At 55.6% G+C, this 23,601-nt stretch overlaps 2 protein-coding genes across 2 annotated transcripts in view; both read left to right on the top strand.

Annotated features, from left to right (window-relative positions):
- Positions 1-346: 346 nt before the first annotated feature.
- Positions 347-14,274, top strand: PLPP7 (phospholipid phosphatase 7 (inactive)). Its single transcript, XM_082657072.1, is given in 3 exon segments — positions 347-672; positions 675-1,067; positions 12,951-14,274. Coding segments are annotated over 3 exon segments (813 nt in total). The 5' UTR covers positions 347-617; the 3' UTR covers positions 13,316-14,274.
- A 2,628-nt stretch (positions 14,275-16,902) lies between these two features.
- PRRC2B (proline rich coiled-coil 2B) overlaps positions 16,903-23,601 on the top strand; it is a 139,861-nt gene continuing 133,162 nt past the window's right edge. Inside the window, exon 1 of the mRNA XM_082657064.1 lies at positions 16,903-17,068. The gene's annotated coding sequence lies outside the window, so the exon portion shown is untranslated. The remainder of the gene's footprint in view (positions 17,069-23,601) is intronic.

Here is a 23,601-nt window from a genome sequence, read left to right as displayed (position 1 = left end):
AGGGGCTGGGCCCAGCCCCAGTGGACCCAGGGTGATGCTTTCAGTGACGTCATTCACTCCATCTGGTGTCCGGAGAGGCCTTTGGCCTGGACTCCACTGTCTAGTCCATGGGACCAGGTCCAAGCTGTCCAGGCCAGTGGGTCAGGCGGGCCTGGCTCACAGGGGTCTGGCCTGCTCAGAGGGAAGCTGGTCAAAGCAGGACTGAGTCGGGGGCCCCCATCTAGGCCTCTGGCCTGGGGCACAGCCGAGGCCAGAGCAGCAGGAGGACTACATTTCCCAGAGTCCCCCAAACCCCGGGAGCGAGCCATTGGAAGATTTAAATAGCCCAGGCCCGAGGCAGCCAGGCTGCAGCTGTGGACGTGTCCACCTCCTGGGTGGCTCCATTGGCGCTGGCCCGCACTGGGGGGCTCGATTGGCTGCCCAGCTGGCACTGACATTCCCTGGGAGCCTGGTGGCAGCCGGAGGTAAGCAGCCATGTGCAGTCCCGCACTCTATATTTAACAGCTGCCGCAGAGCAGGAGGGGAGGCCGGGAGCAACGGAGGCTCCAGGCTTCCGTCTTTGGAGAGAAGGGCCTCACAGCCAGGCTGGCACCGGCCCTCGCTGGGTGACTGTCACCATGCCTGCCTCCCAGAGCCGGGCCCGGGCCCGGGACCGCAACAACATCCTCAACCGGCCGAGTTCCTGTCCCTGAACCAGCCCCCGAAGGGGGCGCCGGAGCCCCGCAGCTCGGGCAGGAAGGCCTCGGGCCCCTCGGCACAGCCCTCGTGCCCTGGCGATGGGGCCCGCGAGCGGCGCCAGTCTCAGCAGCTGCCCGAGGAAGACTGCATGCAGCTGAACCCCTCCTTCAAGGGCATCGCCTTCAACTCCCTGCTGGCCATTGACATCTGCATGTCCAAGCGCCTGGGGGTGTGCGCCGGCCGGGCTGCGTCCTGGGCCAGCGCCCGCTCCATGGTCAAGCTCATTGGCATCACAGGCCACGGCATCCCCTGGATCGGGGGTACCATCCTCTGCCTGGTGAAAAGCAGCACGCTGGCCGGCCAGGAGGTGCTCATGAACCTACTTCTGGGTGAGTGTGCCCGCCGTCCACCACCCACCCCGCCAGGCCCGGGGAGGGAGCCCACCCCAGCAGGACCAGCGGGGCCCTCAGAAACCGACTGGAACAATTTAATGAGGTTAGGCAGGGAGGGTGCCCCAGAAACAGGCAAGCCTCCGGCTTGGGGAAGAGAGAGCTGAGGATGCCCAGATGACAGCCCCCTGCAAAGTGAGGGCCTTGAGAATGCGGGGCCCCAGCGGGAACTTCTGAGGAAGGGCCCTGCTCTGGGGAAGGAGTAGCTTGAACCGCCGCCCCAGAAGCAGCTTGAACAGGGGTGCTGGAGGCCGTGACCTCGAGGGAAGTGGCCAGGAGCCTGGCGGGTGCTCTGCAGTGAGGTGTCTAACCCTGTAACACCCCATCCCATAGGCTGGGGTCCTTGAGTTCCTAGGCTGCTTGCAGGCAGCACTTGTGAGCTGCTCCCATCAACCCGCTGCTTGGCTCAGGGACCCTGCAAGCCACCCGGGATCCTCCCACAGGGCCTGGGGGTGCAGGGGTCCAGTCTGGGGCTCCCACCCACTCATGGCCTCCTGGAGTCCTTACGTACCGCTTCCCTGGGTGAGTCGCTGGAGGAGAGGAGGGCCTGGTGAGCTTTGGTTTGTTTTTGCAAAGTCTTTGTCACCAGCGTCTTTCAGTTGAGCTCTGCCCTGTGCCAGGTGCCACGTGGGCGCCATGTGGAAAGCAGGCCTTCCCCTCTCTCCAGGAGGTGATGCCCAGCCCCCACGCGGCCCACCCTGCAGCCACCTCCAGATCCCCCAGGTGCTCGGGGACCCAATGCTGCCACCCTCCACGGTGGGCCATGTTGATCTCCTGGCCCTTCCCAGCACAGCCACGATCTGGGGCACAAGTCGGTGGCGGGGGGAATGGCTCAGGCTAAGCAGACACTGACAAGGGGTCCCACTTCCAAAGGGGTGTGTGTTGGGCCACTGAGAACTGCCATCCCAGGGGAAGTTGCAACACAGTGTGGCTTCCCACTCAGGTCTCAGAGCATCTGGGGTGGACACTCTGTGGGTGGGATGTAGGGAGGGGAGAACAGCAGTTGCTCGTGCAGGAGATGGCTGGGTCTGGTACCATCAACGTTTTCTTGTTCTTATTCCTAAATGATTTACATTACTTGTTCCTATGCCAAACAGTCCCATGGGACTGGTGCTATTACCATGCCCACTTTACAGATTAGGAAACTGAGGCTCCTGTAAATAAAGCAACCTGACCAGAGCTTCAGAGCGGGAGATTTGCACCAGGTCTGAAGATCTGCACCTGACATCCAGGCCTGTGCTCTTTTCAGGCAACGTGCCCTGGGCTTGGGACAGAGGGACAGAGCAAGGTGGCCCAGGTGCTGGGCCGGGTGTTTGCGGGGGGCACAACCCTGGTCTCATTACCCACAGTTTCCCCGGTGCCCGCTGCAGCCTGACACAGAGCAGTAGCTCAAGAAAACTGTGTTGGGGGTCAGGTGTCCAAGGATGGGGGTGGGAAAGCATCCTTGAGCCACCCCTCAAACCTGCTCCCTAGACCTTGTCTGCACATTCCTCCCGCGTAAGATGATGGAGCTGGTGAAGCTGTGTTCATAATTTGCTCAGCGCTTGCTCCGTGCCCGGTTTTGCATAAACCACATCATCACTTCTACAGGGAGATGATTTGTCCACAGCCACGTAGCTAGTCATTGATGGGGCCAGGACTAGAGCTGGGAACAACTCTTAACATCTTAACAGTTTGTTGAGATGCGGCTTCTGGCTCTTTCCAGCAACCAGATTCTGGGGACACAAAGGAGTTTGCTTCATAGGGTGAAGAGCAAAGTTCGAGGTGCCTCCCTTCTTGAATAAGAAGGACAGTCATTTCTAAGTTTTTAAAATCATCATGTATTGAGCTTCACTATGTACTAAGTACTATGCCCTGAATGTCCTGTATTTCATGATTTTAAAATCTTTTTAATGACCGTGTAATGTAAATATTAATACACCCACTTCACAGAGTTAACTGAGGCTCAGAGGGGTCAAGGGACTTGCCCGCCCCCACGTGCCCGTAAGTGGTAGATCTGGGAAGCAAATCCAAGTCCTCCAGGCTGCAAACCCCTTGCCCCCCACCCCCCTCAGCATCCGTCTGCGGGTCGGGCTTACCACGCAGTCCACGCTGAAGCTTGTGAGTAGCGAGGAGGCGCCTGGGAAGAGTTTTCTCTTTTACCAGCACCTTTGCTGGCGCATCCAGGTACCGACATGACAGAGAGACAAGAGCCCGGCACAGAGCAGCTGCTCAGAATGGACAGGGTGGTCTGTGGGCCTGGGGCATCTCGTGGGGATGTGGACCCTGTAAACTGCAGCAGATAGCCAAGGCGGGTTAATCCCACAGCTCTGACCTGACCCGCCAAGAAGAGCTGCCCACTCCACTCTCTGCCCAGGGAAGAAAGACCATCCGTGGAGCACAAACTGTGCACAGATCTGTCTTTGCTTTCGTCTTTGGGGGCCTGGGCGGCCTTTCAATCCTGGAGCTCTGAGGTTGGAATGGACTTTGTCCGGGTCCTCACTCTGACCCTTACTCAGTCTGCTCAAGTCCGTTCCCATCCCCGAGCTTCAGTTTCCTCATCTGTACATGGGGCTTCCGGACTGTGGTGGGGATTCAAGGGGAGCTGGTAAAGCTCTTAGCACAGTGGGTGGCAGGCAGACCTGGAAGCTTCAGGGCCCTGAGGGATGAGGGGGCCCTGCCTGGTCCCGCCCGCCCTGCTCTGAGCACCAGGGCACCCAGCAGAGTCCTGAGGGCAGAGCCCTTCCCCTCTACAATTGGCACTTGGGCTCTCCTTGGCCCCAAAGCGGAAAACTCAGGAGCCTCGGAAAATGGAGCTCCAGACACCGGACCCGGGAAGAGTCCCCGCTGGGCCGGGAGGAAGTTCTCTGCTCTGGTCCCTGCGTTCCTCCCCAAGAGTGTGCTGTGCTGCCTAGACTGGAAACGTCAAAGCCAGAAGGGATCTTGGCAGCGGGCACAAGCTTGGCTCCAGAGTTGGCCGGACCTGGGTGCAAATCCTGGCCCAGCTGTGGGAACCGGGGCAAATGACTTTGCCTCTCTGAGTCTCATTTTCCTCATCTGTCTAGTGGGCTGCTGGGACACTTCCCTGAAGCATTACATGAAACTGCATGGCTCATACGAATGCCAGTTGATGCTTGGGCATCAGTGATCACCATCCTCATCGCCATTGCCAGCATCAAAAGAAGTCCCAGGTCCAGGGTCCCTCCAGGTCCCCTCCAAGCTCTAGACACCTGTGAGATGACCTGATCCCCTCCTTTGTCCTTCCCCTGCAACACCTGACTTGATGATCCCAAAGGGGGCCAGGTGACAGGGGACCCAGGCCATCCCCGTTCACCAAGCCCATCCTGGTTCCCCCATGGGCCTGTCCTTGGTGAAAATGCCTTCCATGTCTTATTTCCATGATCTATAAAAGAATCTTTATTGAAATGTCCCTGATTATAAAAACTATACATTCTTTTTTTTTCTATGTCATTTTTTAAATTTTGGTTAAATAGACATAACATAAAACTTACCATTTTAACCATTTTTAAGTGTATACTAGCATTAAGTACATTCACATTGCCAGAACTTTTCCATCTTCCCAAACTGAAACTCGGCTCCCATTAAACACTAAATCCCCATCCCTCTCCCCACAGCCCCCAACACCCACCATTCTGCTTTCTGTTTCTATGAATCTGACGAGTCTAGGGACCTCATATCAATAGCATTATACAGTATTTGTCTTTTAATATCTGACTTATTTCACTTAGCAGCCCGTCCTCAAGGTTCATCCATGTCGTAGCAGGTGTCAGCATCTCCTTCTTTTTTAAGGCTGCATAATACTCCATGGTATGGACAGACCACATTTTGTTTATCCATCATCTACCTTCTGGCTATTGTGAATAATGCTGCTATGAACATGGGTGTACAAATATCTGTTCAAGTCCGTGCTCTCACTTCTTTTGGGTATAGAAGCAGGATGGAATTGCTGGATCCTATGTTTAATTTTTTGAGGAACCCCCAGACTATCTCCCACAGCAGCTACACCATTTTACATTCCCACCAGCAGTGCAAAAGGGCTCCAGTTTCTCCACAAGTGTTCTTTGCCAGCACTTTTCTTTTTATATAACAGCCGTCCTGATGGGTGTGAAACGTGGCATCTCGTTGTGGTTTTGATTTGTGCTTCCTTAATGAGGAGTGATGTTGAGCACCTTTTCACTGCACTTCCTCACGGTAAGGAAAATTCAGACGACGACAGGTGATGAAGAAAGTGACTGTTTCCCTTAAGTCCTTTCCCCAGGAATAACCTCCGTTGCAGTTTGGGTCATGGGTCTCTGGATTTTTCTCTGCGCCCAAACTAGCATATCATATGCTTCTAAAATGACCTCCTGTGGCGTTTTGCCCGGCTTGGCCTCATTCTCATGGCCCTACTGGGCCTTCTTGGCTATGAACCTCCCATCTCGGCCCCACTCCTCCCTTCACACCAAGCACGAGGGGTTCAGAAACCAGAACCTGCACCCTCAGCCTGGCAGCGCCGCCCCCACCTGCCCCAAGCATCTCACAGCATCCCCTCCCCCCCAGCCCTTGCTCACCCACCCTCCATATAATCTGTCGTGTCAGCTGTCTCATCCCAGCCCACCGGCCCCTGCTCTTGGGCACAGCTCAGGTGACAAGCCCTCCAGGAGGTCTGCATAGCCTGTCCCTAGCTGATGGACCTTTAGACTCTGATCCCAAACCTTCACGGTCAGGAGCCCTCCTGCTGGAGACACCAGCGCAGCTCCGCAGAGGTAGGACGTTCTCCACCCTGCCCCCAGCTTCACTTCTCATCATCTCAGCGGGGCTCAGCGAAATGGTCCCTCCAGGCTAAAATACACATGACATAAAATTCACCATTTTCACCATTTTTAAGTGTCCAGTTCAGTGGCATTAAGTACATTCACATCGTTGTGCAATTGTCCCCACCATCTATCTCCAGAATTTCTTTCATCTTCCCCAACTGAAACTCTGCACCCGTTAAACCCAGCCCCCCTCCCCAGCTCTGGCAACCTCTAATCTACTTTCTGTCTCTATGAATCTGCCTACTTTAGGGACCTCATAAAAGCAGAATCATGCAATACTTGTCTTTTTGTAAAAATAACTCTTTTTTTTTTTAAACTTATTTTATTTATTTTTGGCTGTGTTGGGTCTTCGTTGCTGCGCCCGGGCTTTCTCTAGTTGCAGCGAGTGGGGGCTACTCTTCGTTGCAGTGTGCGGGCTTCTCATTGCAGTGGCTTCTCTTGCGGCGGAGCACGGGCTCTAGGTGTGCGGGCTTCAGTAGTTGTGGTACGCAGGCTCAGTAGTTGTGGCGCACGGGCTCAGTTGCTCTGTGGCATGTGGGATCTTCCTGGACCAGGGCTCGAACCCGTGTCCCCTGCACTGGCAGGCAGATTCTTAACCACTGTGCCACCAAGGAAGCCCAAAATAACTCTTTTTAAATGTGCACAAGTCATGCACCTTCATGCTAAGAAGAATTTTAATGCAGAATTACAGAAAGACACCAAAAATCGCCCTCATCAACCCACCCGGCTAGAAGCGCTGTTAACACTTAGCGTGGTACCTTCCAGACTTTTTTCTCTGTATAAACACATTAACATCTTATTTTACAAAAACGGCATCGTACTGTAAATCCGGTTTGGTCGTTGGCCTTTTCCACTTAAACCCTGTAGCTATCCTTCGGTGGCTATAAATACACGTCAGCTTCATCATTCGCCCCAGAGTGGCCCCAGAGAGCTCCACCGCGGTTTCTCCCGTCTGTCTCCGACTCAAGGGCATTGGGTTGGTTTGGGGTTTTCAGTGTTACAAAAAACGCTGCAGTGGACATCCTTGATGTGGGGCACATCCGTAATTACTTCCCAAGGAGATAGTCTTACAGATGGAAGGCCTGAGTCAAGGGAGGCCTGTTGGAAAGACTTCTGAGTCTGAAGCCAGATGCCCTTCAGAAAGTTTAGACCGATTTACAGCACCCCCACAGCACTACCAGACCCGGTTCCCCAGCTCCCGGAGAGGCCAGAATGGGGGATCAGAGGCCAGAAGAGCTGGGACCCCCTCCTCCCAGCCCCAGCCAGTAAGAGGTATCGGCTCTGTCGTTGCTCTTTGCAGGGTCCATAGCTACCCCTCCCCCACCCCTAGCCCAGCCTTATTGCTGCCGAGCTGGTCCCATGGAGCACATCTCAGGGGAAGCAGCTGAGCGTGAGGGGCCATGAGGGGTCGTCCTGGCAGCCCCCCAGCCAGGCTGAGAGAGAATAGTGGCCACCAAGGCAGCACAGCAGGGCCTTGAGAATGGGTGTGCTTCCTGCAAGGAGGGTTCAGGCCTCTCAGCCCCCTGCTCCGTGAGAGGGGTGGAGAGCGGAGATTATTGGGAGGGAAGGCGTGAGAGGTGATGGGGCCCAGCCCTGCAGCCCAGGCGGCCCTCAGAGTAGCTTCTGGAATGATCCCCATTTTATCAACCAAGGGAGAAAGCTCAGCGGGAGAGATGTGCCAAGGTCATGAAATTCACAAGCAGTCGACCTTGAGGCCGGTCTCTGATCCTGGAGCCCAGGTGTGCAGCCTCTGCCCTGAGGCCCAGGGAGGGTAGGTGAGCAGCCCGGGTCACACAGCAAGTCGGGGCAGGTGGCGCGGCTTCGGCCCCTCCTGACTCTGGCCCCTGAGCTTGCTGCCAAGAGGACCTTTCCCCACAGGGGCCCCCTGCCCCCCTCCCATTCCAGGAGGGAATGTAGGTCAGGGAGCTCAACAGGCCGTGTGAGTGGAATTCACGGAGCCTTGAGTGACGGGGCCATTTGCTTCTATTTCTGGGCCCCAGATTATGCGCTGACAGTGTCAGAATCAGAGTCACACGAGGGATGGCCGTGGTGCTGGAGGGGGTGCGAGCAGCCTGCGGGAGTGGGGGGAGGGGCTGTGAGTGGAGCGGCGAGGCCCCGGGGGCCACCAGCTCTGCTGGAGAGCCGTCCCCCCATGGCCTCTTCTACACCCAACTCTCAGAACCAGGGAGCAGCAGTGTGATGTGGGGAGAGGCTGTGGGCGTGCCACACCTTGAAAGGAGCCCCCGTGTTAACGACTGCACAGCTTCCCCACCCTCACCGCCCAAGCCACCTGGCACCCTGCCAGCCGGGTTCACCAGCCCCAGGCCTGGCCCTCGCCTGCCATACTCAGGAACCAGCGAGGCCCAAGACCTGCAGCTCAAGTGAATGAATGAACCAAGCACAGGCTGGGCCGGGCCAGCTGGACAGCCAGGCTGACCCGGTGGTCCCGAGAGGCCCAGGTCAGTGGGGCCGTCCCCACCTCATTATGGCCGCGAGGGACAGAGCCAGCCAGGAATAGCAGATTCCCAAAGGCCCAGATGTGGGGTTCTCAAGTCACGGCACACAGCCAGCCCCAGAAGCCTCTCGAGGGGGCAGGGGAGGGTCCCCCACCCACCCACCTTCAGCCACGCGGCAGCCTCTTTCATCTGCTCACATACTGAGTCTCTGTGTGTCCTTACGTTGGGGAAACGTGTTTTGCTGCTAAAACAGTTTGAAAGGTGTGGGTCTTGCTCCTTCTTGGCCTGTGGGTCTTGACAGCCCACGAGGAGCAGTGGGACACCTGGGGAGGCCAAGGTACAAGCCCGCCTTGCCTTCAGACACCACGCGGGAGCGAGGCCCTGAGCATGGCTTCCCCCCTGGGCAGCCCGTGGACGCACGATGCTGCCCCTCCCTCCCGCCTTCCTCCTGAACCCAGCAGCTTTCTCTGGGCACCTCTGCTGTGGTTTACACTCGTCTGGGAAGGCAGATTTAAATCGACAAGAACTTGCCAACTTGCTGAGCCCTGGTTTTCAGCTGAGAAACTTGGTCACCAATTAGATAGATGACCCACACCTCCCAGTGGCTAGTGTCATGGTTTGATCTGCCTTAGGGCCTGATCCTGGCCCCCATTAGCCCGCTCCAGACCCTGGCCCAGGATGCTCTGACTTTCCTCCAGGTGGTGAGGGTCTCGGAATTTGGGCCACATCATTTTTTTTTTAATTTAATTTATTTATTTATGGCTGTGTTGGGTCTTCGTTTCTGTGCGAGGGCTTTCTCTAGTTGTGGCGAGCGGGGGCCACTCTTCATCGCGGTGCGCGGGCCTCTCACTGTCGCGGCCTCTCTTGTTGTGGAGCACAGGCTCCAGACGCGCAGGCTCAGTAGTTGTGGCTCAAGGGCCTAGTTGCTCCGCGGCATGTGGGATCTTCCCAGACCAGGACCAGGGCTCGAACCCGTGTCCCCTGAATTGGCAGGCAGATTCTCAACCACTGCGCCACCAGGGAAGCCCTGGGCCACATCATTTTTATGCTGGTGAGACCTCAGAGAAGGAAACCCTCTCACCAATGCCCCTGCTTGATGACACCCAGTCTGCAGGGTCTGAAAGCCTTAAGTTGCTTACCTGGGTCAGGCCAGGCTGGAGCTTAGGAGTAATAACAGCAGCTATGGCATCAAACGCCCCATACCAGGCTGTTCGAAATACTTCGCAGACACTAAGGAGCTCATTTCATCCTGTGATAACCCCTGTTACAGGTGGGTAGACAGAGGGTCTGACAGGTGAAGGGACTTGTTCTTAATGAGCAGAGGAACTTGAACCCCACCTGTGACTCTGAAACCTGCAAGTTTAACCCCCCACCTGTGAACTGCCTCCTCCCCAGGTGGAGAGAGCCTGTCACAAGGTGAGGGAGGGGCAACTTTCAAAAGCCTGGCCTCCTGCCTGGGCTGCTCCGTCAGCCTCAGGGTCCCTGGGGTCAGGTGCAGCCGCCTCTCTCCAGCTCCCACCTGCCCTGTTGGTCCCTCCCTCCTGCTGGGACTGTGACCACCCCCCCCCCACCCCCCCACGGGCTCCAGATGGCTCCCAGCCTGGGCCTGGCCTCCACCTGGGTCAGCAGCATGCAGGCTGGGAGGCCTGGCTCCCGGGAACCAGTTGCCGTGGAAATACGGGGCGGGGTGTGGAACAAGGTTCCCTCCCTCCCTTAGGCTCCTCCCCTCATGGCCTGGCAGCCTTTCCATCCACCATTTCCTGCTTCTGCCCCTTCCCTGGCTGCTCCGGCACATCCCAGGGTGGGCAAACGTCAGCTGGCCCTATGGCTAGTGAGAGGGGCAGGCCCCGGGGAGGCCAGGGCTTCAAATCCCAAACCAAGAGCCCAGACTGCAACAGCAACCCTGCAGAGGGCAGGAAGAGAGTTCTGCACTGACCAGGGAGTGCAGTGTTACCCGGGAGCAGTGTAGACATCCAACGCTGGGACCGTCAGGTAAATAAGCCAGGGCACCTCGGACGCTGCAGCCATGGGTGTCCCGGGGGGTGTGACCCGGCATCTTTCAAAAGCAGGTTACAGAACGTTGTGTGTAGAGCACGTTACAGCTTTTATTAAATCTACGCTCTATAGATGGAGAGAAGGTTCTGGAAAGGTGGCTGCCTCTGGGTGGCAGGATTACAGGTGATTTAAAAATCTTATTTTGTCTTCTATTTTGTAAATTTTCCACAGTGAACATCTATCGTGTCATTTTTTTCCCAAAAGTTTTTTTTTGTTTTTTGGGGTTTTTTTTTCATTTCTGAGCAGCAGGGGTTGCAGCAGCAGTTTCGGTATCTCCTGTAAAGTTTCCAGGGAAGTTTCCAGAGCCAGGCTGCACTGAACTGGCATTTGGTCATAATCCTCCCCCCTTCTCTGGCCCTCCTGGTGCGCCAGGCACCCGGGGGGACCACCTCGTCTCGTTTGCTGGGACTTCCCTGTTTTAGCCCTGAACTTCTTATGTCCTAGAAACCCCTGTGTCCCAGGCAAACCCAGGACAGTCAGTCACCCTGTAGGCACTGTCTCAGACCCCGTCTGGGAGGCAGGTGTTTGGGATACCTTGTTACAGGTGGGGGAAGTTAGACGACTTGTCCAAGGTCACAGTCAGGAGGCTCCGAGGCTGGGACTCGAACCCAGGTCTCTGTGGCACTCGCAAGCCCCCACTTTGGCTGACCGGGTGCCACTGTGATCAGCTGGATGAAAGTGGGCCCTTGGCGTGGGCCTTCGTCTAACGGCACAGAGAGGCAGAGCAGCCTCTCCAAGGCCACACAGCGGGGTGATGGTGAACAGGACGGACAGAGATCCAGTTCTCCCCCAAGCTCCCCAGATGGGAAGGGAGCCCGCCCCTCTGGCTCCGCACCCCAGGCCAGCGACTCAGCTAACATTTGGAGACTGCCGTCCTGTGTCTGACCCTGGGCATACGCCTACGAACAGAATAGATTTGGCTTGACCCCCCTTCTGTGAAGTGATGGTGGTGGGGAGGAAGTGAGGGGTTAACCCCAAACCTCTCACCACCCAGCGGGTTCCTTAGTTGCGGCTGGGTAAGTGCCATGAGGAGAGCGTGTGTTGTCTGGAGGGCAGGGAAGGCCTCGCTGGGGGTGTGATGTTTAGGCTGAGGCCTGGCAATGACGGAGAAGTCAGAGGGAGGGAAAGGGAAACATCCAGAAAGAAGGAGGAGCAGGCAGGGGTGCTCCAACCTCCAGGACTTCGTCTCGTCTTCTGTAAAATGAGGACAATATGGTACAGCTGCCATGGAAAACGGTTTGGTGGCTCCTCAAAAGACTTTACATAGGGAATTCCCTGGCGGTCCAGTGGTTAAGACACAGAGCTTTCACGGCTGAGGGCCCGGATTCAATTAATTCCTGGTCGGGGAACTGAGGTCCTGCAAGCCACGAGGCGCAGCCAAAAGAAAAAACAAATTATACAAAGTTAACACGTGATGGAGCAATTCCGCCCATAGGGATGTGCCCAAAAGAACGGAAAACGGGTTCTCCACAAATACTCGTACACAGATGTTCATAGCAGCATTATTCACAGCAGCCAATATGTACAGACAACCCAGATTCCATCAGCAGTGAATGGATACGCAAATTGTGGCAGGTCCAGACAATGGAATAATAGTCAGCCATGAAAAAAGGAATGAAGTTTTGATACCTGCTACAACATAGATGGGCCTCAAAAACATTACGGTACGTGAAAGAAGCCTGACGCAAAAGGTCACGTGTTGTCTGATTCCATTTACATGAAACGTCTAGAAGAGGCAGATCCATAGAAACGGGAAGCAGCCTGGTGGTTGCCAGGGACTGGGTGAAGGGGGGACAGGGACCACCTGCTTGATGGGAGCTGGGTTTCTTTTTGGAGCTCGATAGAGGTGACGGTTGCACAACATTGTGAATATACTAAATGCCGCTGAACTGTACACTTAAAAATAGTTAATTGTGGGGCTTCCCTGGTGGCGCAGTGGTTGAGAGTCCACCTGCCGATGCCGGGGACACGGGTTCGTGCCCCGGTCCGGGAAGATCCCACATGCCGCGGAGCGGCTGGGCCCGTGAGCCATGGCCGCTGAGCCTGCGCGCCCGGAGCCTGTGCTCCACAACGGGAGAGGCCACAGCAGTGAGAGGCCCGCGTACCGCAAAAAAAAAAAAAAAAAAAAAGTTCATTGTGTGTTATGTGAATTTCAGTTCAACTTAAAAAAGATGACGATGGTAACACCCTGTTCTGGGGACTGGCGGGGGCTTCAGTGAAGTCCTTTGAGAAAAACCACCAGCCCAGGGCCCCATTTGTCAGGATGAGATCCTCTGACGGGCCCCCAGTGGCCCACAAAACCCCTGATCGCCACTCTCTCATTCAGCACTTTTCTCTGTCCGGATATCCCAGGGAAGGGCCTTCGAGGTAGAGGGAACAGCACAAGCAAAGGCCCCGAGGTGGGAATCTGCCCGGAGGCCCGCGTGGTTCAAGTGAAGGAAGCCCGGGCGCAGTGGGGGGAGAGCACGCAGGAGGCGGCGCTGACGGCCTTCGGGGCCTCTCTCTCCTGCCCACAGCCCTGCTCCTGGACATCATGACGGTGGCTGGCGTGCAGAAGCTCATCAAGCGACGCGGCCCGTTTGAGACGAGCCCCGGCCTCCTGGACTACCTCACCATGGATGTCTACGCCTTCCCCGCCGGCCACGCCAGCCGCGCGGCCATGGTCTCCAAGTTCTTCCTCAGCCACCTGGTGCTGGCGGTGCCCCTGCGCGTCTTGCTGGTGCTCTGGGCCCTCTGCGTGGGCCTGTCTCGGGTCATGATCGGCCGCCACCACATCACCGACGTCCTCTCCGGCTTCGTCATCGGCTACTTCCAGTTCCGCCTGGTCGAGCTGGTCTGGATGTCCTCCAACACCTGTCAGATGCTCATCTCCGCCTGGTGAGCCGTTCATCTGCGGCTCCGGGGCCGGGGGTGGCCCGAGGGGCAGCAGGAGGACATAGGGCTGGCAGGGGAGGGGGGACCAGGCAGCCCCAGCCCATCTCCCCGTGGGCCGGCGGAGGCTGGTGACCTCAGGTGGGCCCACCAGTGACTGGCACGTCCCTCCCATCACGCTGGGTGCCCCCTGCTCCTTCAATCAGACCCTGAGTCCCTCTGTGGACGGGCTGGGGCCCAGCCGTGCGGATAGCCCTGCTCCGCTTCTGCTCTGGAGGTACCAGGTGAGAACCGGGATGGCGGGAGAGGGGCCGAGTCTCATCTTGTCCTTTCACCATCACGACTGTTGAGTTCCTGGCTGTGCCCACCTGACCACAGCACACCGCCCAGCGAAATGCCCACAACCCACCACCCAACACAGGTGCCATTGCCATTAATGGTCATCGATAGCTTAGGGCAGTGCTTTCCAAAGGGTGCCCCACCAGACACCAGCCTGCAAGACACGTTGGGAAGAGAAATGGTCTTGTGGTCAAATAACTTCAGGAAATGCTACACACTCTGTTGGACGTTCACGAGGGCTGGGATTGTCGTAAAGGCAAAAGTCCTGTAGAAGAGCTTCTGTGGAATCTTGTTTAATCCATGTTTCCTAAACTTATCTGACTACAGAACCCTTTTCTCAAGGAACAGCTATTAACCCCTCCCCCCAGGGAACCGCATTTCCCCAGACGCATTTTGGGAGATGCAGCCCAGGAGCGGAAGGGCCTGAGGCGTGAGCTGGCCTCTCCCAGCGCTGGGCCCCAGAGCCCGGGGAGGCCAGGTGTCTGTGCCACCGCCTGTGGAAAGCCCAGGGCCCACGGGCATCGGTGCCGCTTTGGCCCCCAGGGGCCGGACTCCGTGTGACCTAATAGGTCGTTTCCAAGTCAGCCGTTCTGGACGTGCACTTCATGTGACAATACAGATGTGCAAACAGGCCCTCTCCTGTGTGTTTTTTTTTCCTCGTTTGATGCAAGATTCCAGGTGGGAGAGTCCCTGTTAACATGGGGGTGGGGAGTGATTTCTTTACCCCCAGTCAGGCCACGGTGTCAGGTGGTCAGGGGGCAATGGGCTCCTAGGCGTTTCCGGGCTGCCTGGTCCCTTCTCCCTGAGAAGCCCTGCTGGGGTTCCCTCCATCCCCGGGCCCTGCACTGGCCACCCTGCCCGGGGCCTGGGTCGTGATTCGTTTGGAAAAAGCCCTCACTGTGGTGCTGAGGGGTTCTCCCCTGGGGGCCAAGACCCTCTCACTCCCCGCTGACCCAGACCCTGCCCCCAAGGAAGTGGTCGCTACCAGGACAAGTGGGCTCAGGGCGAGGTAGACATTAGCACCGACAGAGGGTGGGTTCGTTTCCTGTCTACCATAAGGAGTAACCACAGCCAACCGCGTGGCTTAAAACAACAGGAGTGTGTTCTCTCTCAGTTCTGGAGGTTAGAAGTCCAAATTCAAGGTGTCTGCAGGGCCACGCTGCCTCTGAGACTCTGGGTAGAATCCTTCCCCGCCTCGTCCAGCTTCCGGTGGTGGCCAGCAATCCTGGCTGTGGCCACGTCACTCCAACCTCTGCCTCTGTCATCACAGGGCATGCTGCCTGTGTCTGTGTCTTCCTCCTCTTTTTTTTTTTTGGCTACACGGTGCGGCATGTGAGATCTTAGTTCCCCGACCAGGGATCGAACCCGTGCCCCCTGCACTGGGAGCACGGAGTCTTAGCACTTAGCACTCAGCTACCAGGGAAGTCCCCATCTTCTCTTCTTACGATAACAGCAGTCCTATTGGATTAGGGCCCACCCTACTCAGAATGACCTCATCTTAACATCTTAATCACATCCGCAAAGGACCTTTCCAAACAAGGTCACGTCCGTAGATACTGGGAGTGAGGACTCCGACATCTTTTGCGGGGACACAATTCAACCCATAACACGCAGGATCCTTTGGGGGGAAAGACAACTTCCTCTCCCAGCCGCCCCACTGGGACAGGACAGGGGTATAGCGCAGTCCCATCCGAGGGTCCAGCTGCTGCTGACGATGAACGGCATCGGATCTCCTGGGCCCAGAGCCCTCTGCAGGCCCAGCCCTCAGGCCTGAATACCTTCCCCTCCCACTGCAGATCCCACACCCTCAGGGGTCATGGTCCCCCAAGGCCGATGCCCCTGCAGGTGGGACCCAAGCCGCCCCTGCTCGCCCTCCCAAGGCTCCTCTCTGGAGCCTCCTTCGCGTCCAGCCCTGCTGGGGGTGCAGGAGATCTGCACCTTGTCTTTTCCCTAAAGGAGCTCGGGGATGCCAGACCCGGCTGGGCCACCACAATGAAGACCCCCCAACCTCCAACCTTGAACACTGGCTGGTTGCAGAGTCTTCAAAATACATTCTGCCCGTTCCCATAGATGCTCCATGAGACGCTGAGCAGGAGGGGTGACCTCGGGAATCCGGGAACCCATCATCCTGGGCGAATCGGCTCCAGCTTTGGGCTGGGGACGGGCTGCTGCCCTCCAAGGCCCACATCCCCAGCGGGTCCCCAGGGCCTCTGTCTCTGCAGGGGTGGATGGTGGTCTCTGGAGCCTTTAAGATGAGGAGGGGTTTTCTGAAGAATGGAGGGCTCTCAGCAGACCGCTTAAGCTCAGGGTGGGCAGTGGAATCCAAGTGCCTAACAACCGATTAGGAGAAAAGTCTCCCTGGAGAGGCGGTCGGCATCCTGTCCTGTGAGGTGTCAGCAACACCAGGTGCTGGAGCCCTGGGCTCAGCGCCAGCACTGACACAGCAGTCACATGCCCTCTCCAAGCCTGGTGTCCTAATCTGTCAGACAGGGATGACAGTGGTCCCTGTCGGGTCATGTATGACTCAGGGACACTCCCTACCTGGGCACCTGGCGCAGGGTCCACCCTGCCATCCTGGACGGAACCCCTGGGGGAGCCCTCAAGAGCAGAGCCGGGGAGGGAGGGAGGAACTCGCCGTCATACCCGTTCCTGGAGAGACCCTGGGCGGAGGCGGGCAGGCGGCGGGAGGTGGGGTGACAGCCGAGAGGGCCCCAGTGATGGAACCGGAGACGCGGAGTGTGTGTGCTCCCTCAGACATAGTTAATGCGCTTTGGTGATCGAAGCCAACAGCCACTCCCCCTTTTTTACGGTCAATTATAATATTTGGTTCTCAATGGTAAACCTATTCTGCGTACCTGGGGTAAACCCCAAGTGGTCAAGCTGCACTGCCTTTTCTAAATATCACTGCTTTGCGCTGGATAAAGATTTTGTTAAGGATCTTTGCCTCTCTGTCCATGGGGGGTGTTTGTGTTGTTTCCTCGATCTGTCTGTGTCCGCTTCGGTTGTCAGGGTGAAGCTGGCCTCTTCTGTTTTTCTGGAGGGGTTTGTATAGAATCCATATCATCTCTTTTTTTACCCCTCGATTTCTGTCTATCATTCCTGACCTCTCAGAGACCAGCCTCTCCATGGAACTGACGTCCGACTCATGACTTGGGTTGGGGGTGGGGTGCGGGGGGTTACGACTTCCTAAATCCTCCACCTGCCTCATCTCGCTGAATCCTTATGACGACCTTACCCCTATTTTACAGGTGGGGAGACTGAGGCTCAGAGAGCAAAAGTCATTTCTCCAAGGTCACTCAGGTAGGACGTGGCCGAGTCAGGATTGGAACCCAGGCTGCAGAGCAGAGAACCCTCTGGAAAACAGAAGCGCAGGGCACGCACCAACGTTGAAGGGAGGCTGGACTGGTGAAGCGGCAGCACAGGGGTGGGTTGGCTTTTTTCTATTTTTTTTCTTTTTTTTTTTGCAGTATGCGGGCCTCTCACTGTTGTGGCCTCTCCCACTGCGGAGCACAGGCTCCGGACGCGCAGGCTCAGCGACCATGGTTCATGGGCCCAGCCGCTCCGCGGCAGGTGGGATCTTCCCGGACCGGGGCACGAACCCGCGTCCCCTGCATCGGCAGGCGGACTCTCAACCACTGCGCCACCAGGGAAGCCCCACTTTTTTCTAACAGAGTCAAATCCCACTGTGCTGGACGGCAGCCTGTGTTGTCTGAGGTCCACCTCGGCCGGACTCCGTGGGTCCCGCCTGACCCGGATGTTGGGTATGGTGGGAAACAAGGCCCCCCCCAGCCCCTGAGTAGCCCCCAAAGTTCTCCCTCAACGTGAGGCGTCCTCCCCCACTTCCTTGCTCCAACCCACCTGCTCCTCCTGGAGCCTGGAGTTGGTCCTGAACTTGCCCAGTGCTCTCCTACCTCCTGGCACCACCCCCAGCTGCCATGGCCAGTGCGATCACTTCCCAAAACACAGAAGCCTCCCTGCATTTCCTCTGTCGAGGTCACGTGGTTGGAGGGCCGAGGGGGCTCAGGGACAGGCTGGGGTGGCGGTTTGAGCAGGGTGGTCTCGAGGGAGGAGCACACACATGGGAGTCAGATCCCCGGGTTCAAATTCCGGCACTGACAAGTCGCTGAACCCTTCTGAGCCTCAGTTTCCCCCTCTATAAAATGGGGATGATGCTTACCTTGCGCAGGTGTGAGGATTAAAGCTAGAGCACCCAGAGCACCCAGCCCTGGGCCCGGCTCACAGAAGGGTTGAGAAAGGAAGGCAGAGCTGCTCGGGCCACACATACCCCCAAAGGACCATGAGTCCCCGCTGGGCACTTGGGACAGGACAGGATGCTTCGGGGCTTGGATGGGCAGGGGTCAGTGGGGACTGGAACCTGGAGATGGGCACCTACCCAGGTCATGGTGGGCCCAGCGGCCTCTTTTCACACATGGAGACACTGAGGCCCAGGAAGTGTGTCAGGGCCATACCAAGTGCCCCAGGCACTATGGAGCCTGCCCTGAACACCCCCCCTCAACCCCGCACTCCCTGGCTTCAGGCTATGGGTGGGCAAAGGGGGTGGGAACCGACCCCTCCCACCCTGAGCTGTCACGTTTCCCCTCCATGCTGTCCAAACCGTCCTTCCCACAGAGCTGGGGCTCAGGGCTGAGGAGGTCACCTCTGACCTGGCTCTGCATCTTTGTAGTGTGTCTGTTTGGCCCCCAGTAAAGTTCTCAGTTGTCAAAATAAAAAGCAGGAAATTGGGGTTCTGAAGACCCCCAACAGCCGTTGCCTGGCGCTGGTGCAGCTGGGAGAAGCCCGCTCCCAAGAACACTCTACCGTGGGTGCTAACTGGCTGCATTGTGCCCTCACCCCCACCAAAACATTCATATATCGAAATCTCAACCGCCAGGACCTCAGAATGTGACTGTATTTGAAGATAGGACCTTTAAAGAGGCAATGAAGTTAAACTGAGCTCATTAGGATGGGCCCTCATCCAACAGCACAGGTGTCCTTATAAGAAACAAAGCTGGACACAGACACACAGAGGGAAGACCGTGTGAAGACACAGGGAGAGAACGGCCCTCTGCGAGCCAAGGAGAGAGGCCTCGATCTCGGACTTCCAGCTTCCAGAACAGTGAGGAAAGACGTGTCTGTTGTTAAAGCCACCCAGTCTGTGGTCCCTCATGGTGACAGCCCTGGGAAACTACTACGTGGGTTTATTAGGTCAGCTGGCTATCGCCTGTCACCTGGAAGAGGGAAAAGCTCGGGGGAGAATGGGACACAGGCCAGGTGAGTTGGGGGCAGGTCTGCTCTGGGGCGACGTAGGGAGACCACCAAGCTAAGAGCTGCCCTGGGGGCGTGGGCGTCTACCAAGACACCATCACCAAGCCCCTGCCTGGGGGAAGCCACTTCCCAGATGAGGCAATTGGTCCAGTTCAAGGTCCCTGTGTCCCCAGCCCCTGCCCTGCCTGGGGAAAAGTCCAGAAAGGGCAGGAGAAGGGGACGGCAGGAGCTAGAAAAATGCAGAAACTCCCAGATCAGCCGCCATCTGGCTCCAGGAGGAGACAGAACATCTGGCTGCAGCTCCGGGCCCCAGCATTTACGTAACCCACGTGCAGGCACACGTGTCTGCCAGACAGGGCGAGGCTGGGGCTCTGGCCACACTGCACCTGAACTTCCCCTTGGGAAATGGGCCTCAGAAGAAGGCGGCTGCTGTGGTGATTGTGGGCCGCAGTGCCTGGCACGAGGTGACAGTCAGAGAGCCCTCCCGTGCTTGCCACCACCCCCAGAGCTCAGGCACACTCGCGTGCGTGCACACACACAGGTGGTCTGGCTGGCCGGCCTCGGTGTTCTCACGTTTACAATTACGTGCGCGAGATCTCCAAGCTTCCTTCCAGCTTTAATGTCCTGTAACGTGCATGTACGTGAACACTTCCACATCCGACACTTCACGTGCTTTGGTGTACACACACGTAGATGCAAACGTGGAAACACGTACATGATCATCTTTGTACACAGATACTTTTATACACTCACTTAACATACCAAAGGTTTCACAGCCATGCACCGCTCACACACAGTGAAATCTCTACACCTGCGTTCTGGTGTGCACGCACCTCAGTGTCTATGTACACACCTGGCCTTGCCTACGTTTATACACACACGTGTGTGTTCTTGCACAGTGTAGACACTTGCTAGTTCTCTGCAAGCCCATGTTTACAGGTATCAGGCTTGCCAGATTGAGAAAATAAAAATAATACAGGATGCAATCTTGGTTATACTAAAAAACTGTTCATTTGTCTGACATTCACGTTTAACCAGATGTCTGTATTTTATCTGGCAACCATAACATGTATACATTCGTACACACACACACACACACACAGAGACACAAATTCATGAAGTCATCATGAGGCCCAGCCCAGGACATGCTGTTTCCCTGGGAGAATTTCTAAGACCTTCTCTTGATCTGGTAATTAGAGCCACAGCTGCTCCTCTGGCCACAGCGCAGCTCCAGGCCCCCAGTTACGGTTTTCAATAGTCTGGCCCAGGACTCAGCTTGCTGGTGGGAAAAGGAAGGGCTTCCGGCAGGAGTGGGGGGCTTGCTGGGACCCTGGGAAAGCTCCTCTCACCAACAGCCCAGCCGTGAGATGTGGCAGCAACGGCCAAGCCCTGGGAAACCCCACCCTGACCCGAAGCCTGGGCTGGGCCTCAAGGAGGGACATCCAGCTGGGGTCAGAGATGCAATCTGAGCCCCCGAGGCCAGCTTGGCCTCATCCCCAACCGGTGCTGCTTCTATTGCTGGGGGACAAGTCAGGGCAAGTGTGTCTTGAAGTCCTGATTCCTCAGCTTAAATCCTTCAAGAAAGTTTTGTAGAGGGACAGGGACCAGCAAGGTCGTAGGAGGGGCTTAGCTCAGGGAGAGGGGGTCCTGGAGGAAGATGCAGACCTGCCCCTCCACACGTGACCTGGACAGCCTCCCCGCCTCCTCCCTGGCAAGAGAGGAATTCTAGTCCTGAGCCCGGGGCCAACAGATGTGTGATGAGTCCCCTGAGAGTCTCGCAGAGAACAGGATTAATTCCTTTAAGGAAGTATCTGGTTATCATGCTTTTTGGTTACATAAGAAGACATTTTCATTATTTCATGACAAATACAGGAAAACCAAAAGCAAACATGTTTTGCTTATTCCTTGCAGACGTTTTTCTTCGCGTTCATAAAAACAGAGACGTATTTTGACAAAAAAGCCATTATACGCCATAGTTTTGTAACCTGCTTTTATTATTTATTAACATATTGTGAACATCTTCCTGCACCAATAATTCAACATCTCCATCTTGACTGATAGCAGCCTCAAGTGATTCCTTGTGTGGAAGAGACTCTTATTTGATATTTAGATTGCTACCAGTTTGTTTGTCTTTAATTGCAGTGCAATTCACATAACATAAAATTAACCAATTTAAAGTGTACAGGGGACTTCCCTGGTGGTCCAGTGGTAGAGAATCCGCCTTGCAATGCAGGGGATGCGGGTTCTATCCCTGGTCGGGGAACTAAGATCCCACATGCCGCTGGGCAACTAAGCCCACGTGCCACAACTACTGAGCTCGCGCCCCTCAACTAGAGTTCGTGTGCTGCAAACTCCAGAGCCCACGCGCTCTGGAACCTGCACGCCACAACTAGAGAAGAGAAGAGAAAACCCGTGTGCCACAATTAGAGAGAAGCCCGCACACCACAACGAGAGATCCCGCATGCCTCAACGAAGATCCTGTGTGCTGCAACTAAGACCCGGAGCAGCCAAAAAAATAAAGTGTACAATTCAGTAGCATTTAACACATTTGCAAGGTTGTGCAACCACTACCTCTGTCTAATTCCAAAATATTTTCATCATTCGCAAGGAAATCCAGGACCCATCAAGCAATTGGCCCCCGTCCTCCCTCCCCCCAACTCCTAGAAGACATCAGTCTGCTCTCTGTCTCTATGGAGTTGCTTATTCTGGACATTTCATGTGAATGGAATCATAGACTATGTGACTTCCTGTGTCTGGCTTCTTTCAATTAGTGTAATGTCTTCAAGGTTCATTCATGTTGTGGCAGGTATCCGTACTTTGTTCCTTTTTATGACTGAATAATGTCCCATCATGTGGATGGACCACAATTCGGCTCTCCATTCCTCCCTTGATGGACACCTGTGTTGTCTGCCTCTCTTGGCTGTGGTGAACAATGCTGCAGTGAACATTTGTGTACAGGTTATTTGCTGAGAACCTGTCTTCAGTTCTTTATGGCACATGCCTCAGAGTGGAACTGCTGGGTCATTGGTAATTCCATGTGTGATTTTTGGAGGAACTACCAAAGTGTTTTCCACAGTAGCTGTGCCATTTTACATTCCCTCCAGCAGCGTATGAGGGTTCTTGTTTCTCTCCATCCTCGCCCACACTTGGTATCTGTTTTTTCATCATAACTATTCCTAGTGGGTATTGAAGTGGACCCCAGATTTTCTGCAAATATGGGTAATGCAGGTATAACCCTTCTCTGTACCTCTCCGAACAGGACAGCTGCCTTATTTTGTGTTGAATTTCTGGCAGTGGAATTGCTAGACCCAGCAGTGTGTGTGTGTGTGTTTGTATGTGTGTATAACTTTTTAAAAGGTTTTTGATATTACCAAACAGATCACCAGAAAAGTTTCACCAACTTACTCGTTCTCTAGTAGGGTAAGAAAGTGATCACACAAAGAGTTCTCTACCTTTATAACCACGTCAATCTGATTGTAAGAGTTTATACTCCCTTGTTTTCTTTTTGCCTCTCACAATCACTGTGCTAAGGAAACTGCTATAGGCTGAATTGTGTCCCCTACCCCAAATTCACGTGTTGAAACCCTAACTCCCAGGACCTCAGAATGTGACTGTATTTGGAAATAAGACCTTTTAACATGTGACTAAGTTCAAATGAGGTATTTAGGGCGGGCCCTCGTCCAATGTGACTGGTGTCCTTATAAGCGAGGCACGCACACACCCAAAGGCCACGTGCAGGCCGAGGAGCGAGGCCTCAGGAGAAACCAAACCTGCTGACACCTTGATCTTACACTTCCAACCTCCAGAATGGTGAGAAAGCAAAAATTCCGTTCTTTAAGGCACCCGGTCTGTGGGCTCTTGTGATGGCGGCCCTGGCAAACTCATACAGACTAAACCTTTTCTCTTAAGCTTGTTAACCGTTTGTATTTGTTCCTTGTGAATTGCCCACCCTGTCACGTGCCCTTCCCTTGTTAAGGAGTCTAAAGTGTGTTGAAGGGCCCTCACCTGGGCAGGTCAGCAGCCTGGCACGCTGAGAGCGAGGTCACACTGGTGAACAAAATTAGAAGTCCCTGGAGGGAGGTGGCTTCTCCTGGAACGTGAAGAACAGGGCGGAGCACGGGGCTTTCCAAATATTAGAAAAATAAGGAAGCCCAGGTCCCACCTGCAGAGGGTTGGATGTAATTGGTCTGGGGTGGGGTCTCCAGATGGGAAATTTTTTTTTCAAGCTCCCCAGGTGATTCCACTTACAGGCAAAGTTGAGAACCATCAACCCTGACCTCCAGGACCCTCAGCTGGAAAAGCCAATGGCGTCCATCTCGGGCATGGCCTGAGCCTCTGAGACTTTAGTCCAGGCAGGTTTCGGAAGATCTGGGCACCTAACTCTACCGTCCCCACTGTGCATGAGAAGGAGGAGGGAAGCATCCCCCCCGGAAACTGGTTTGTGTGTATCCTGCTTGTGGAAGACGTGCTACTGCCAGAGGCGCTGGGCTATTAGTTCAGTCATGTTTGCTCCTGCAGATGAACCTAAACACTGGCTTTGGGTCAGCAGGTCTGGGCTGCAGCACTGACTTCCCACCAGTGTCTGCGCGACTTTGGGCAAGTCTCTTGACGGCTCAGATCCTCAGTTTGGGCATCTCTAAAATGGGGGGAACGGGGTTGCTTTGAGAATCGGCTGCCCCAGAGTCTCCATCC

Source organism: Grampus griseus (genome assembly GCF_964374135.1).
Source record: "Grampus griseus genome assembly, chromosome: 6".
NCBI lineage: Eukaryota > Metazoa > Chordata > Mammalia > Artiodactyla > Delphinidae > Grampus > Grampus griseus.
The sequence above is the reverse complement of the archived record's forward strand: the minus strand, read 5'-3'. Positions and strand labels throughout refer to the sequence as shown.